Source organism: Caretta caretta, chromosome 1 (assembly GCF_965140235.1).
Source record: "Caretta caretta isolate rCarCar2 chromosome 1, rCarCar1.hap1, whole genome shotgun sequence".
NCBI classification, from domain to species: Eukaryota; Metazoa; Chordata; order Testudines; family Cheloniidae; genus Caretta; species Caretta caretta.
In genome coordinates this window covers 280,960,371-280,977,834 of record NC_134206.1, presented here as the reverse complement: position 1 = coordinate 280,977,834, position 17,464 = coordinate 280,960,371, and the positions used below count along the sequence as shown (strand labels likewise).

Below are 17,464 nucleotides of genomic sequence, written 5' to 3'. Positions count from 1 at the left end.
ACCTTGAACCTTCTCTTCCAATATGGAGACCAGCTTACACTTTGTACAGACAAAGTCGCTTCTGTCCTGTGGAAGAAAGACAAACATAGCACATCCAGTGCAGATAGCACATCCAGTGTGAGCAAATTAGATGGTTAAGTAGAATACAACATTATAAATATGGATAGGATTCAGGTTCTCTCACAGAAGCAAATCTTGCTCATTTTATTCATGTAAACTTCTGAATGAAGTCATACGCACAAAGATATAAGGCTATGGAATTACGACTTGTGTGACAGATATTTTGTTATTACTAAAATATTACATACTGGGACCTAGAACCAAAATGTGCCTCGCTAGTGCTGCAGGAGTTCATGACCATAATTATAAATATAACTTACTTTCATTTGTTAGCCTATATTCAAAGTTTGTATAACAGTGCAATATATTGGAAGGACAAATATTCAAAAAAGAAAATGTTGTCAAGAGGTTTTGGCATATAGAGATAGGAATCTTATTTTTATATCTACAGGGAATTGGGCCAATACTTATTAATGTATTTAGTGTTTGCCAAATAATGCCACAAGAGATTTAATCATTGAACACCTGATGTGTTTTCATAGAATATCATGGTTGAGACGGGATCTCAGGAGGTCATCTAGTCCAGCCCCCTGCTAAAAGCAGGACCAATCCCCAATTTTTGCCCCAGATCCCTAAATGGCCCCCTCAAGGATTGAATTCACAACCCTGGGTTTAGTAGGCCAATGCTCAAACCACTGAGCTATCCCTCCCCCAAATTCTGATTGAAATGGTAAATGATACATTTGTATACAAAATGTTTTTGTAACACTTAGCACTTATTTGTAATTAAAGAGTTATCAATAAACATAATATTTTGAAAAATCACTTGAATTACAATGAATCAATACCAGTGTAACTAATCAAAAATACAGCATGTCTTTTAAAAAGAAAAGGAGGACTTATGGCACCTTAAAGACTAACAAATTTATTTGAGCATAAGCTTTCGTAAGCTAGAGCTCACTTAAGTAACTCACATATTCCTAAAAAGAAAAGGAGTACTTGTGGCACCTTAGAGACTAACAAATTTATTTGAGCATAAGCTTTCATGAGCTACAGCTCACTTCATCGGATGCATTAAGTGGAAAATACAGTGCAGAGATTTATATACATAGAGAACATGAAACAATGGGTGTTACCATACACACTGTAACCAGAGTGATCACTAAAGGTGAGCTATTACCAGCAGGAGAGCCGGGGGGGTGGGGAGGGGGGGAAAAGCTCTCTGAATGCATCCAATGAAGTGAGCTGTAGCTCACGAAAGCTCATGCACAAATAAATTTGTTAGTCTCTAAGGTGCCACAAGTACTCCTTTTCTTTTTGCGAATACAGACTAACACGGCTGCTACTCTGAACCCTCACATGCTCCTATAAACATCAGCTATAACCCAGAGTCTTATGTTACACTAGATGTACAGACATTTAAAGATTTGCAATTAGTCTCATGAAGATATGTAGTGGGGACTATTAAAAGACTTTTTCCTAGTTTCAGGGTTTGTTCCAACTACTGAAGCTAATGGGAGTTGGATCAGACCCTCGCTGAAAATCTAGAGCAAACTTCTTCCTTTTCTTGGACTAGTTCCTGCTCCAGTGATGGATTATTTTTTGTATAATTTTACTTCATCTGTAAATTACTTTGCAGTGCACTGAGTAATAGGCATTCAGAATTCCGCTCTGAAGAGGAAAAATTATTGGGGGTAATTCACTGGTGCAAGGGCCTCTGCAGTACTAAAGCCCCACATAGGGCTGTGCACCTGTGCATCACCTATGTGCTATGGAAAGGATCTCCAACATAGGCCCATTCTCTCACAGAATAGCATAATGGAAATGAGGCAGGGTCACATATCTACATCTGTGTAAATCCAGTGGCCCCAGCTCCCTGTGCAACTGGCACAAAAGGTCTGTGGCCACTATTTCAACTCAAAGGCTGGAGTAGTACCTGAAGGAAGTGGGAGGTAGGATGGGGAGACTAGCAGCCATGTTCCCTAGCTCTGGTTTGGAAGGGTTGCATTTCACCTTGCCAACAATTCTGCATTTCTTCCACATAAATGCCTGAATACTCATAAGCTTTATGTGGTTTGAATAGATTTCATCCATTTCATATACTTTAATTAAAGTACAGTCTAAGGCATTGCTACAGAGAGACAGTAGCCCATCTGTAATTGGGATTGTGTGTGTGTGTGTGTTTTTCCCCCCTCACTATTTACATTTAAAGTTTCTGAGGTATGGAAGCTGGAAAAATTAGGAGTAAATCAACAGTGGCAAATTGTTAGCATACTTTTTTGGACATCATATCTCAAAATCCATGAGAAACTTCAAATTTATTCACAAATTCTTGAATGCCTATTGACCATTTTGGAACTATATCTTTTAGCTGCCTCCATGGCACTCCTGCTTACAAACAAAGGGCCTGATCCTGTATGTAACTGAACTCAGTGGCAGAATTTCTTTTGACTTCAGAGGATGGAGGATTGGCCCCAATTCTGCAAAACTATGAATATACAATTAGTATTTTTACTTTCCTAAGTAGCTCTATTGTGTTTTCTGGTGTTATTTCTGAGTAAGAGTTTGGGACAACTAAACTTGTTAAGATTGTATACAAGTTCTTGTATTACATTTTGGGCACTATACTGGTGAAAAACTCAAACATTTGCTGGAAATGCTGAATAAAAGAAAAATATTTGTTTGGGGAGTACTCTTTTGATTAAAGTGGAATGTTCCACACACACATACACACTTTGAGTGGGGCTTTAATAAAATACCTTTAAAACTGCCCATTTGGTTTAATCACAGCAACTTGGGTCACTTGTTTCTTTTTTTGTTTTTGTCAACGAGACCTGGAGAATGCAGGGAATTTGTAAGCCCAAAACTTCTTAGGCAGCAGAAATTTAGGTCACTTGGTTTACTCAAAAGCTATGCAAGCTCTGACTAAAATGTCACTGTTGTTTACTTCACAATTTCAGTGTTGTGTGCAGCTCTTAGAAAAATCCTATAGTGTAACATGACCAGTGAATATCTCATGATTCAGAAATATTGCACCGTATGTGACTGTAGAACCTGAAGACATAACCACATAAGGAAATGTGCATCCAGAATTGTCCATGTTTGATAGGGCTACTTATTTTTATACCTTGATTGATTTAGCTAGCAGTTAGAATATTCAAATTTTGAGTTTATATATTATCCATTATGAAACTAAGACTTAATTTCAATGGTTTTTTTTAACAGAATTAACTACCATTTTAAAACTTATTTTTGGAAGGCTGGGATGCTGGATGTCTCACAGCACAGGAGATTTTCTTTTTTAGAACACTGGTTCAAATCCAGCCAAGGTTGCTGGTCCCCAAAAGTCATTACTATCTGAGGGGCTTTTCAGTGGCCTTTGTGTTATGAGTTAGTGGGCCCAGCCCTATTATTTGTTTATTGATGTTTTCATTGGTAGCCCTGCTAGTAGCCTCAGCAGAGAGGCAAAGAACTGAATAACTATGGAGAATCAGATCCCAATTCTGCTCCTTGAAAGGCGATGGGAATTTTGTCAGTGATTTCAATAGGCACTGAATAGGATTATAATTATAATTTCATCTCTAGAGCTGACCTCTCTGACTTGTAGGTAATATACACTATTGAGACAATGTGGGAAGCTTGCATCAATGGTCATGTTGAATCTGTTCTGCAGATAAATGGAAGACTTAATTCCTAAATGATTTCAGTCTAGTACCCTTCATGACAACTAAATGTACATAAAAAATAATTTTCAATTTTTTTTATCCTTAATCTCACTAATTGAAAGTATATGGTATGATAGTTGCTTCTGATTCTCTCTGTTACTGATGATTTTAAGAAATATACTCTGGAGATCTAAAATACATTTTAGATAAAAGTATTTCTTAAAAGCAGTTAATGTAATATTTTAAACAGTTTACACCTTTGACATTTGTACTGTTATACTTAAAAAACAAACAGACCCCTAAAACGACACTGTTGGGCTGGTTTCAGAGTAGTAGCCGTGTTAGTCTGTATTCGCAGAAAGAAAAGGAGTACTAGTGGCACCTTAGAGACTAACCAATTTATTTGTGCATAAGCTTTCATGAGCTATAGCTCACTTCATCGGATTCATTCAGTGGAAATGCATCCGATGAAGTGAGCTGTAGCTCACGAAAGCTCATGCTCAAATAAATTGGTTAGTCTCTAAGGTGCAACTCGTACTCCTTTTCTTACTGTTGAGCTGGAGTTGTTTTTATTTCCAAGTAAAGAAAACATAAATAACATCCATTCGGTTTGTTCTCTTGAATTTACAGCAGTCAGAACGATATATCAGATCTGACTGTAAATCATATTACTGATAAGTAATACAATAAAATGCCAAATTATATTGCAGCTACTAGTAGCATATGTTAGCCCCTCGTGATAGTTTTAGCATTAGGAAACAGACTAGTTTCTTAGCACACACATCTAGATTATAATTCCCTGACCCAGGCTCTAGTCCAGCCTTTATTTTTTTATTTTCATACCAACATATTAATTCTGCAATAATAAAACATTTAGCCATAAAAGGTTCATTTTTCCTTAACGCAGAATGTCTATGATTATGAAGCATACGGGATAAAACAGAAGTTAACTCTCTTTCAGTGTGCCGTTGGAAAGTTATGCGACGCGAGGTTAAGCATCGAGCAGCTGATACTGGGTGGGACACGGGGTACCCCTGGTCTATGCTGATGCAACGGTGCGACCAGCACGTCTCAGCGCACTTGGTTCTTCACAATCCCGTTCAGTGGCAGTAACATGGGGGAGAGAAGCCAAGCCCAGGGACAAGAGGGCACCTAAAACGCTGGGGAAGACAGGAGGAATGTGGAACCCTTGTGCAAAGCTGCTTATCCCCCCAAAGGGAAAAGTTCGCACTAAATGGGCATTAAAAAACCACTCGGCCTCCATTCTAGCCCCAGGGCTCCCCACCCGCAGCCGCCGCGCTACAGCAGGGAGACGACCCGCAGCTGGGAGCCGGCGCTGTTTAGACTCACTCGGGCAGGAGCAAGGCTGGCCAGTCGCCCTTGAGAGAGAGCAAATGGGCAGAGGTGCGCGGGTAGCACCTGTCCGAGCTCGGGGAGTGGGCTCCAGACCGGCGCAGCCTTGCATTTGGATGGAGGAGCGGAGGGGGGGGGTCCCCTGGCCGCTCCTTGTTGGGGCAGAAGCGCCCCGTGCTCGAGCTCGCTCACCGCCCCCCGCCCCGGGCACGGCCTGGCTGAGATTCCCGCCATGCCCTGAGGCTGAGCACAGCCTGTTGCTCGCCCGCTCCCCGCGTCTCCATGGAGATCTCCCCTCAGCAGCCCAACGCAGGGAACGGGGCACCAAGGACCGGAACAAATGGCGAGCGGGCGGGCAGGGCAGCGAGCGGGACTCAGCGGCCGGACAGGCGAGCAGGTGGGGCCCGCACACAGCTCGCTGCGGGCCTGGGCAGCGGCGCCCTCTTGCGGCTCCTCCGGGCGGGGAGCCGGGCTGCCTGTGAAAGGGGCCGAGGATGCACTCGGTGCCCCGGGGAGCAAAGCGGACAGGGGCCGGGAGCCGCGGCTGTGCCCGGCGCTGCTGGGGCCTGGCCCGCCGGGCTCCGGCTCCGGGGCGCCCTCCTTCCTCGCCCTCAGCTTCCTGCCGGCGTCGGCTCCAGCTGCTCGCCGGCTCCGGGCCTCCCCTCGTGCCTGGCAGCCTCACCCAAGGGCCGCTGCTGGAAGAGCCGGGCCCCTGCGCACCTGCCGCCCGGCGGGCATGGAGCGGGGAGCTGGGTAGGCACAGGGAGCCCTGGAGGGTCCCCAGGCTGTTTGGAGGAGGGCTTTAGACACCGCTTCCCGAGGGTGTTTGCAAAGGGCCGAGGGGCTGTAAGAACAGATCTCCTAGTCCCGGCGTCCTGCCTCCTTCAAAACTCCGGTTCTGCCCCTCCAGGGCGTTAGCATCGGGCCCTACACGAGTCAACGACTGTGCCCAGATTCTGCTGCCTTTCCTCCGTGTGAGTAATAGCGGCTGGCGGAGTAACACATTGCCAGGCTGAGGAAAGGGAGCAGAATCTGGCCCTAGCTGTTGACTCATGTAGGACCCGATCCTGAAGCACTGTTGCTAGCCGAGTTGTGTTGGCGGCGTAAGTTACTGCTCAGGGTGGCAGAATCTGTGCCTGCCCCAGAGTAATAACCTTCAGCACACCGTCACTGACTGATTGCAGGGACTGCTCCAGCTTTAAATCATGTATCTTCCTAAAGGGCTCCTGGACTGGGGCCTGAGTGAAGGTCACTTTTAGGAGGTGAATGTTTTAAAATTCATAGTGTTGAGGATTTCAGTAATGAAGGACTGCCTTGCCAAAACAGTGACATTTCTTTATTTTCATCTTGCTTGCTAAGATTTGGGGCACACTTAAGCTTTTTGATGTTGACACAATGGTGCTTGCAGAATTAAAATGCTTTTGAATAAGCATGCTGGATTAATGTGTGTGAATTTGGAAGTATATCTGCTACATTTTTAGAATAGAATTTTCTATTAATGCTTGTCTAAATTATTAAAGCAATTTCCAATGAATGATGTACATACACATTTGTGTGTGGGTGTATGACATCTCTTCCGATGAACAAGTTATTTTACATCATTTACTATAATTTTATGTAGTCATCTAGTAGTTAATTGTATTCATTTTGGTGCTGTTGGACATCTTTGTAAAAACACCCATTAATGTGCACTTTGTATTTGATGATGCATCCTTAAGAGACAAAATATTGTCTATGTTGATAGAATGTGCTGGTGAGTTCAGTGCAGTACTTCTAACAAACAATAGTTTAAAAGTAACTTACAAGAAGTGTGCATTATGGGCATGATCCAATCCCACTGAAGCCAGCAAAGGATATTTAAGAACTGCCATAATGGGTCAGACCAAAGGTCTATCTAGCCTAGTATTCTGTCTTCCGACAGTGGCCAATGCTAGGTGCTTCAGAGGGAATGAAAAGAACAGGTAAGCATCAATGATCCATCCCCTGTTGCCCATTCCCAGTTTCTGGCAAAACTGAGGCTAGGGACACACCATCCTTGCCCATCCTGACTAATAGCCATTGGTGGACCCATCCTCCATGCATTTATCAAGTTGTTTTTTTAATCCTGTTATATTCTTGGTTTCACAACATCCTCTGGCATAGAATTCCACTGACTTCACTGAGTTTTGGATCAGGCCCTAAATCTGGGGCCAAATCCTGCTCATACATGTAGATTCATTAAAATTACCCTTGTGGGAGTAAAACAAACAACAGCTGGTCCTGGATGTATCCAATATAATGTCTCCTCCTGTAATCGTTATTTAGGCAAAAGATAAACATCATTTTGAAGTTGAGAATTTTGCTGTGTAAGAAGGAGGAGACTGATCCAGAGCTCATTGAAGTCTATAAGAGTCTGTCATTGAGTTCATTAGGCAAGAAGAGCCAGGCCCATAGTGGAGGAGTGTAAATCTAGAATAGTATTGAACCTCAGTTATATCAATATAAAGTGTTAACATGCATGTTCATTATCTTAATTTCCTCCTCATTTTATCTTAAAATATTCCAACATAATTTTGTTTTGAAGCTGTTAAAATTCAGACACATAATAGACACTGGGATTATAAAACTTTCTTTCCATATGGACAAAATGAATCTGCTACTGCTGCTGTTAGAATATATATTTCAGGTAAGAATTTTTTTTCTTTGATGTTTTAATTGAAGTGTGCAAAGTTATGGTTACTAGTTAGACTCCTTTTTGTCATTCTAACCATCACAATAAATTGTAATGTATAGTAACCACTCTGTGGTTCCGACTCTGCTGCTGTTGAAGTCAATGAAAGTTTACCTTTTATTTTAGTGGAAACATGATTAGGTCCTGTGGTAGGTAGGTAGGTGGTGAAAATGAAGTGTAAGGACTTGTGCCTAAACCCTTTGTTGTCAGTTAAAAGGCTCCCATTGACTTCAGTGGACTTCGGATAAGACCCTAAATGAGATTCAAAATATTGAAAATAGTTTTTGGAAAAAGAAGTAGAAGGAAAATTGTAAGCTGAAGTCCCTTTTGTCCTTTATGATCACAAGTTCTGCATGGCAGAATATCTGAATACATTTGTAAATTTGAAGAATTAAGTGATTTTTGGTAGGTTTTCCATTATACTTGATATTGTGAGATGCTTTGCTCTTGTTTTTGATCTAACAATGTATATTTGCTTATCGCAGTTGCAGGAAGCCACCATGCAAAACAGAGCACAAGTTGGAATGGAAGGAGCTAATCTATCATTTACAGAAATCTTACCAATTGTATGAATTGCGTGTTACATTTCAAAGCTGATTTTCTTCTATTCAGAATGAAGAACTTTCACTACATTATTTTCAGTGTAAATTTCTGCATTTCTCCAGCTTGCTGTACAAGTATAGTTTTAAAACCTATTATTCTTTTCCTGAGCATATCTAACTTCTCAGTGAACCCTATTGTTTATGACACACATGTCAGTGTAACGTGGATTCCTTGGCTCCCAAGAAGAGGCTTGCACCATTCTTGTGAAATGTAAACTATACTTCAAATGTGAATTATTATTAAGATCTTAGAAGATTTACATAGTCATGTCAATTTGGCATTAGACATAACAAATGACCCTAAAACAGGAAACTGAGTACCATATCATGATGTATTCACAAAGGGCAAAGCTATATGGAAAATTTATCCTTTTACATTCTGTATTCAGTTTTTACTACAATACATCACTTTGCAGTATAACACCACATAATACAATCAATACAATACAATTAGATTTAGCTTTTACTGTGGAGTAGAATGGTTGCTACTAGTTCAGGCTATGACTTTTTTGAGATACATTTTGGGTTTTTGTTTTGAGTATTCCATTCAAGGTAAATGGAAATATAAACAGGTAAAGTGCTAAAATCTTTAAATAACCCTAACTTGTATTATATCTAATACAGAGACTGTCAGTTCAGGCCCAAACTCCTTAGAATTTCAGACATATGGTTCAGATTTGTATCTCCAGATACTAAATGAGCCCCCTATGTTTTTGATTCCAGGTCAGACCCAAAATCATCAGGGGTCTGTTTTCCTGAATGGGTCTAACCAAAGTCCTGTAAGAACAAATGTATCATTAAAATAATAGGAGTAAAATATTTGCATCTTAAAATGATTCAGTTTCCATCATAAGAATAGCTCTGCACAGGAAGGGTGGGGAGAAGTTCAGCAGAGGTAAGCTAGTTCCCCACTTCATGTACACTTCTGTTCCTGATTCTGGATGTGCAGAGGCTGGGGTGGTTACTAAGGATAAAGTAAACTCTTCACTATGTTCTGAGGGTGGGAGCAAGGGAATCTGGGAGGTTTGGGGCTCAGGTCCCAAGGACCATATTTAAACAAAACCAGCAAAACTTAAAAGGAACTGGAGCTCTCTTCTCAGCACTATATTAACCCTACTACTCCACATTGCTTGTTCGGAGAGAGCAGTAAACCCTACCCTCCTTATTACAGCCGGCAGAATGATATTCGCTGCTCAATTTATTTGATGAATTTCATAGTATATTTCAAATACTTTTTTTTTTTCATTTTTTGCCCAGCTTTACATATTTCTGTTGAGGACAGTTTTCTTGATTTAAGCAGAGCTGCTTCTTCTTCTTTCCCTCTCAAAAATTGCAGTTTCAGAGTGGAATTTTGGCTCTATGAAACTCTCCCAATCAAAACAATCCCATTTGAGCTTCACAAAGGAGCTCTCTGCTCATTCTCATAATCTACAGTGCCTTTAAAAATTATTCCCTGGATGAGTACCAGTGTGAGGGAGCACTTCGTGAGTGCATTCCCTGTCTGAATTCCTATGATGATAATTGCCATACTGGAATCACAGACTGCATTCCTGACAATGGAGTGGGTTTGGGCCACAGCTGATGTTACTTAGCTACATCTGAGATGAAGAGAAGTCATTAGTATCTGTATCTGCAGAACCTATGAATATTATGGAGCTTCTAAGGACTTCGCAGTTGGACAGGCAGTTTTGGTCTGGGTAGAATCCAATGGTAAATGGCAGTATGTAAACAGAACAAGTAACCATAGACAGAGTTTAATCATTTCCTCAAATTTGCTTTACTTCTACTGCATGTTCTGTTAAAATACATATTGTGTACTTTTGTATTGCAGGTTTCAAAGAGTCTAGATTGTGACCAAGTGAAAAAATCCACTAGAGCAGTTTCGGTGGTGTGGTCTGAGTTCCCAAAAGGAGAAAATCCAGACTTTTATGTTGTAACATATAAGCTTACAGATGATTTCCATCAAAAAGTAAACTATTTATTTCATAATTTTGAGCTGTAAATAGTTTTGTTTATTTAAATTTTATGTGCCAGTAAAAAATGGCCTTTGTTTTTAATAACAGAGATGAATGTGCCATAGTTTGATTGATCGAGTGAAAGTTTAGAAAAATAAGTCCCCAATTCCGCAATTGACTTCATGTGCCCACAGTTGAAGCCAATGGGACTCAAGCATGCACTTTAAGTGCTTCGCTGAATAGGGATAGGCTTAAGCATTTGCGTAGTTAAGCATGTGCATAAGTGGTTTGCTGAGTCAAGGGCTGTGTGAAGCTAATGCTGCCATTTGACACTAAGCTCTCCTAAAAAGGTACAGTTGCTATGCTTCCTGGTGCTCAGTCTAGGAGGCATTATTTCGTACATGCCTTGTGGAACTCCCATCTGTGCAGAACTCCGCATCCTTCCCTTCCCCCCATACAAGGTTGGGCTTTAAAGACTCAAAACAGCCATAAATATTTTTTTTATAAATATTTGTTGAATATTTCATAGTTGAATTGAGAGGAAATAGTTTGACACACTGCTGTATTTGATTAATATCCTCTTTTAAAATGCAGGTACCCCGTTTACACTAGAGATGATTTTTATTAATTCTCTTTTGTATTACATTAACATCTCATTAAATCAACAAATTATTTTAAATTTCAGATTGTAGAAAACATTTCTTCAGTTGTGCTAAAACCTCTGAATTCCATAATTCTGCTAGAAGAAGGAAAGAAATATGATGTCACAATAGAATCAGTAAAGAATGGGGCAATTTTAAGTGTAAAGTCATTTAAGACACGTAAGTAATAGAACATAAAATACCTTTTGGCATCATCATAGACTACTTTATTATTGAAGATAAAATAAAAAGATAGGGGATGAGCTCCTGCCCTTGTCATAAATATAAAGGGAAGGGTAAACCCCTTTGAAATCCCTCCTGGCCAGGGGAAAGCTCCTCTCACCTGTAAAGGGTTAAGAAGCTAAAGGTAACCTCGCTGGCACCTGACCAAAATGACCAATGAGGAGACAAGATACTTTCAAAAGCTGGGAGGAGGGAGACAAACAAAGGGTTTGAGTCTGTCTGTGTGCTGCTCTTGCCAGAGACAGAACAGGAATGGAGTCTTAGAACTTTTAGTAAGTAATCTAGCTAGGTATGTGTTAGATTATGATTTCTTTAAATGGCTGAGAAAAGAATTGTGCTGAATAGAATAACTATTTCTGTCTGTGTACTTTTTTTGTAACTTAAGGTTTTGCCTAGAGGGGTTCTCTATGTTTTTGAATCTAATTACCCTGTAAGATATCTACCATCCTGATTTTACAGGGGGGATTTCTTTATTTCTATTTACTTCTATTTTTTATTAAAAGTCTTCTTGTAAAAACTGAATGCTTTTTCATTGTTCTCAGATCCAAGGGTTTGGGTCTGTGGTCACCTATGCAAATTGGTGAGGCTTTTTATCCAACATTTCCCAGGAAAGGGGGGGTGCAAGTGTTGGGAGGATTGTTCATTGTTCTTAAGATCCAAGGGTCTGGGTCTGTAGTCACCTAGGCAAATTGGTGAGGCTTTTTACCAAACCTTGTCCAGGAAGTGGGGTGCAAGGTTTTGGGGAAGTATTTTGGGGGGAAAGACGTGTCCAAACAGCTCTTCCCCAGTAACCAGTATTAGTTTGGTGGTGGTAGCGGCCATTCCAAGGATAACGGGTGTAATATTTTGTACCTTGGGGAAGTTTTGACCTAAGCTGGTAAAGATAAGCTTAGGGGGTTTTTCATGCAGGTCCCCACATCTGTACCCTAGAGTTCAGAGTGGGGGAGGAACCTTGACAGCCCTCATTACAGTCAATGGAAAATTTTCAATGAACTTCAGTTGGGCCAGGATTCCTTCCCTGATTTAAAGGAAGACCATCTTCACAATAACGTGTCGGGTATTGTAATGATCAAGTTAACCAACAAGGTGCAAAAACAGTGCTCTTGTGATTTTTATTATTATTATTATATTTTTACTTGTGGCTGAGATGTCCCTGAGAGAAATGAATTATAAAGTGGGCCAACAGCAAAGTTATTGATAGTCTTGCCATTTTAGACCAGTTTAAGGGTGTAATATTATATCTACAGTAAAAATCGAAATTAATTATTGTACTTGGGTTTGGTTGGGTTTTTTTATGTTGACATCCCTTCATCTAGAATGGAGAAGAGGAGAAGGTGATTGTGGGCTAGTGGTTAGAATGAAGAATTAGGGAGCAGACTTATTGGGCCAGATTTTTAGCACAGGAGTGTGTGTGTTAGGGATGGGGAGGCAGGGGAATTTAGCAGGGAACTGCTTGTGGCATTATGCCAGATAATAGCTCCTCCACATCAGGGGGAATTCTCAGAGGCCAGCTATAGTCCGATTCCAGCTTGTATGCTGCCTGAGTGGTGCAAGGTGCAAGATTTGGGAAGCAATTCTGACCCTTGGGGTACATCTACACTGCAAACAACCAACCCCCAAAACAAACAAAACCCCCGAGGCAACAATTCTAGAGCCTGGGTCAACTCAGGCTTGCACCATGGAGCTAAAAATAACAGTGTTGATGATCCTGTTTGGGCTGGAGCCTGGGCTTTGTGATCCTTCACCCTAACCAGGTCTCAGAGCCCACAGTTGACCCAGGCTGTGCCTGGCTGCTGCTGGGTTTTTTCTTCAGCGTAGCTGCATGCACAGGCTGTATTTCTTTTGAGACCTTGTTCAAGTCAGTTCATCTTTCTGTACCTCAGTTTATCATTTGTAAAATGGGTACAAAAATACTTAACTATTTCATAGGGATTTTGTGAATCTTGATTAATTCATATTTATAAAGCTCTTGGAGACATTGGGAGGAAAGTAGGTTTTGTAGGGATGTAATTCACACTAGTGCAGAGGGCCTGCATGAAGTATTATGGCAATAGTTAACTTCATTTAAACCCTAAAATGGGTAGTAAGTGGTAACTCTGCCTGGGTTGAATTTCACCCTAATTGCAAGGAATTATTAAGGTATCATGAGTATAGCTGAACAGATAATTGATTTTTCAGTTCAAATGAAAAACAGTTTTTTTTGAGTCAACCCATAAAGGACATTTTTATTTTTCTTGCTGAAATTAAAAAGTGAAAAAAAAATAATTTCAGGTTGAATGAAATGGTTTGTTAAACCCAAAACAAAATTTTTGGTGTACATTTTGTTTGTTTAGATTTTGGGTATATTTTGCTCTTTTTTTAAAATAAAGCAAGCTAAATTTTGAAACAAAATGTAATTTCAAAATCAAAAGTCAAAACATTTCAGTTCAAAACTGTCAAAACAACATTTTGACTTTAAAAACAATATTTTTTTTCCCTTGGCTGAAACATTTGGCCTGAATTCACAGATAGTTTTGGTCAGCCTGAAGCTGCATGGTGGATCAACTATTTGTCCAAAAAAATTCACTCAGCTCTAATCATGAGGCCCTCACTCCTATGGAACATTTGTCTGATTTTCTTTGTGTCTCCCGAGTGAACCCTAAAAGAAACCATGGTCTAAGCAGTAATATCATTGTTTGATCAACTAACACTCATGGCTTTAATTTCAGTTTGATAATAGGACAGGGTCACCACCCATATTAGTCAGTTGGAGCTTCAGCAGCAGCAGTAGTAGCAAGAGTAAATTGCAACCTCTTGAGTTTAAGAGGGAGATTTTGAAAAAGTCCTAAAGAATTTAGGAGCACAAATCCCATTGATTTTAAAAGTGCTTTTAAAAGTCTCTCTCTAAAGCATTACCTCTAAGACATTCCAACATCTTGCCAACCTGGAAATGAAAGACCAGAATCAGGATTTAAATTTAGATCTGTGACCTAAACCTGTGAAGTCCTGAGTCTCTGTAGTGGCATCCGTTGACAATAGTGGGAGCAGAGGGCACTCAGCAGCATGCAGGAGGCTCAGCATTTCTCAGGATTGTGGTGTTACCATGTTTGTGCTCTTGGCCAACATATGTTATCCACAGACATTGAACCAAGCTGCATTACAGAATTTACACCTTTACACTCACATTATCTTTTATTTATATGCTTTCTAAGTTTATTTGCATTTCTTTCTACTGAATACAGTGATTATTTCAATTTTATGTTTACATACTGTTAGAAACTATTTCGGTGTGCAATTCCATGCTTCCTTGTTCTGGTTGGTTTTAAGTTGCAGCTAAACAGGAAATACATTTTTGTTTTAATTGTAGTGTGTCCCTCATCCCTTCCTGAAATACACTTGTTTCTTATACAGTGCGTAAAAATTAATATATATGTATTGTGCTTATTAATCAATTATTGTAAAAGTATATAATATAAATTTCTTTGCTCTGTTAGGTGGAATTTCAGGCAACAGTATCAAAACACTTGTGACAAGTACTACAGTATCTTTTAACTGGAGTATTCTAGCCAGTGAATTTTCAGTTTCAGTTTCACTGAATAACACTTTGCGGATTATACAACAAAATGATGTCTTCTCTGAGTGGGATCATTTGATGCCTGCAACCTTGTATACTTTTACGTTTGAATTTAAACAGCTGCAACTTGAATTTATAAATGTTTTTCAAACCATGGATATTCAAGTTGAAACAGGTATATACTCTAGTTTATCACGATCACAAAGATCATGAAAGATGACACTGATTACTTTAAGAGAAAATTTCAAAAAATATTATGTGTACTCAGCAGTACTGTGAAGTTCTGAGTCCCTGTAGCGGCCTCCGTTGACAACAGTGGGAGCAGAAGGCACTCAGCAGCATGCAGGAGGCTCTCAGCATTTCGCAGAATTTTAAATTAATTTTAGCCATTCTTAAATTCCTTTTGCATGTGCAATTTGCATGTGCAAGTATTTCCTCATTAAGTCAAAAAACAGAAACAATACCTTGTGACTGATTTGACCAATTTAAACAAAGCAACCTAGTTTGAATTTCAGATGATGGACTGATCACAGGTTGCTTCAAATCTATCATCTCAACGAGTTAAAAAAAATTGTTGAAAAAAATTCATTGGATAAATTCAAGGCAATTGTGATCTGTTTATAGATATTTCTAAAGAAGAAAATGAGGCTATATTCATGTACAAAATTATTTGTTGTGAATTATTCGCTTGGCTGTACTGTCTAGCAGGTGTCTGCAATAACGTTATGATACACTGATATATCCTGAAAGGGCACTAGCCTTGTCATAGCATATGCATGCTGAAGAACCTAATAACCTTACAATCTAAAGTACTGATCTTGTAAGGTGATCTGCACAGGTGGATCTCCTATGTCCATATGATCCCATTGACTTCAGTGGGGCTTTACACGGATATTGAGGGTCCATCCATATGGATCAGTTTGCAGTACTTGAACCAAAGACTTAAAAATCTAAGACAAAGTCAACACAATCACAGTTTTTGAGACATGGGTAGATTTTGTTGTTGGGTCATGCAAGGAGCAGTTGTCAAGTGCAGGAATAGTAAAGCTTTTAAGGAATTGTCATTATTTCAAAATTAGATTTGGTTCTCTGTCATTGAAACTGCAAGAGAGAAAAACATGGTGACCAAGAATATTTCCTTTGTCAACTTCCAACCTGGCCAGAGGTACTTTCTGAAAGTTGAATAAAACCACCATAATTTGATAAAATGACAATTCTTCCTGCATCTCTCACAAAAAAAATTCCCCCCTAGCCTATGCATATGCAAAGGTACATTTTTCTAGATGGGCATAAATGAAGCTCAGAAAGTGACTTGCAGAAGAATTCATAGGAAGCTTGTGGCAGACCTGGAAACACATCCTTAATCTGTGATTAGAACACAGTGCCTCTCATACAAATTGACTTAAATCGATTGAAATATGGAACTACCCATGCTTACCCAATTTTGCTAAGTGCTTTGAGGCACTTTGGCCTAATAGGTCAGCTGTTGACTGTGGAATTATGCAATATGGTTTCTGACATGTTGTTTGCTAAAAACATGTAGCACTTTATGCCAACATTCGGAGAGGATGTAGGTTGCATTGCACGTGCATGTATGGCTAACCTAGCTAAGTAGTGGACATGAGTATTTTGTCAGGCATGCTTTGAATGAGACAGGGCTCTGTAGGAGCTACTGTTTGATTGGCTGGCACTATTTCTTTTATTTAATAATCTGGTGTTACTATCTACAATCTTAAAAACTGTTTATGTAGAGGCACAAAAGAAAAAATGAAATATGTTTAAATAAACATAAGTCCAAAATGAAAACACTGTATACCATAAATACATGTTAGCATTTTTTTTAAAACTTTCAAATATGTACCTTTTAGAAACCAATGAATATCTTCCCTGGAGAAGTCTAACAACACAGGCCCTTTTCCTTATTTTAACTGAACAAATTCAATTGTAACTTCAATCACATTACTGAATAATTGATAAAAAGTTGTAATATTCCTATTAGTTGTAGAAAATTTAAGCAATAAGGATAGTACATATTTTCAGTTTTGATGCCTCTTGCAATTTTATTATGAGTCTCATAATATTTGGTGATTTTTTTCTTAAAGCCCCAGTTGCTGGAATCCTAAGATTGCAAGAAAATCTCAGCTTTCATTTTAAAAAAAAGTTTCTAATCATCATGGTTATGGACAAAAGCTAGAAAACATGATGTGCATGCACTCTAAAGAACCAGAAGGCAAATAAAAAAAGAAGGCAAAACATTTTTTTTTAAGTGTATGGCAATCTTATGATATGGGGTGGCTAATTCATGATTCTTGAATGACTGAGGTTGGCAATACTGTTAATTTTAATTAAATGTCATCATACTTTATAGACTTGTTTAAGATTTATGAAATGGAACATCACCATTACTGGTAGAGAACTTTTTGGAAATAATGTATTTGTTCACTCGCAGGTCTGTGTTCACAAGGATGGCTGGCATTCAAAGGCAGCTGCTACAAAATGAGCAAATCAAGCAAGCCATGGAGTAAGGCGCAGCAAATCTGTCAATTGTCTTCAATAGGGGCACACCTTGTTGACATACAGAATGAAGAAGAACATATATTTATATCTTCTTACCTCCAGACAGTCAATCAAATAATCATGTTATGGACAGGTCTTAATGACATGAAGGTAAGTATGTTTGAT

General features: G+C 39.4%; 1 protein-coding gene across 13 annotated transcripts in view; it reads left to right on the top strand.

The window, feature by feature from the left end:
• Positions 1-5,493: 5,493 nt before the first annotated feature.
• PTPRQ (protein tyrosine phosphatase receptor type Q) overlaps positions 5,494-17,464 on the top strand; it is a 208,856-nt gene continuing 196,885 nt past the window's right edge. For 5 of the 13 annotated variants that reach the window (XM_075124331.1, XM_075124329.1, XM_075124326.1 and 2 more), the window contains exons 1-6: positions 5,556-7,743; positions 8,274-8,354; positions 10,222-10,359; positions 11,031-11,166; positions 14,703-14,957; positions 17,232-17,449. In XM_075124331.1, coding sequence (XP_074980432.1) covers positions 7,576-7,743; positions 8,274-8,354; positions 10,222-10,359; positions 11,031-11,166; positions 14,703-14,957; positions 17,232-17,449 — 996 coding nt within the window. In that variant the 5' untranslated portion in view covers positions 5,556-7,575. Of the gene's footprint in view, positions 7,744-7,764; positions 8,432-10,221; positions 10,360-11,030; positions 11,167-14,702; positions 14,958-17,231; positions 17,450-17,464 lie in introns of those variants that run through there. The other 8 variants (XM_075124332.1, XM_075124327.1, XM_075124325.1 and 5 more) reach the window with 5 other exon arrangements.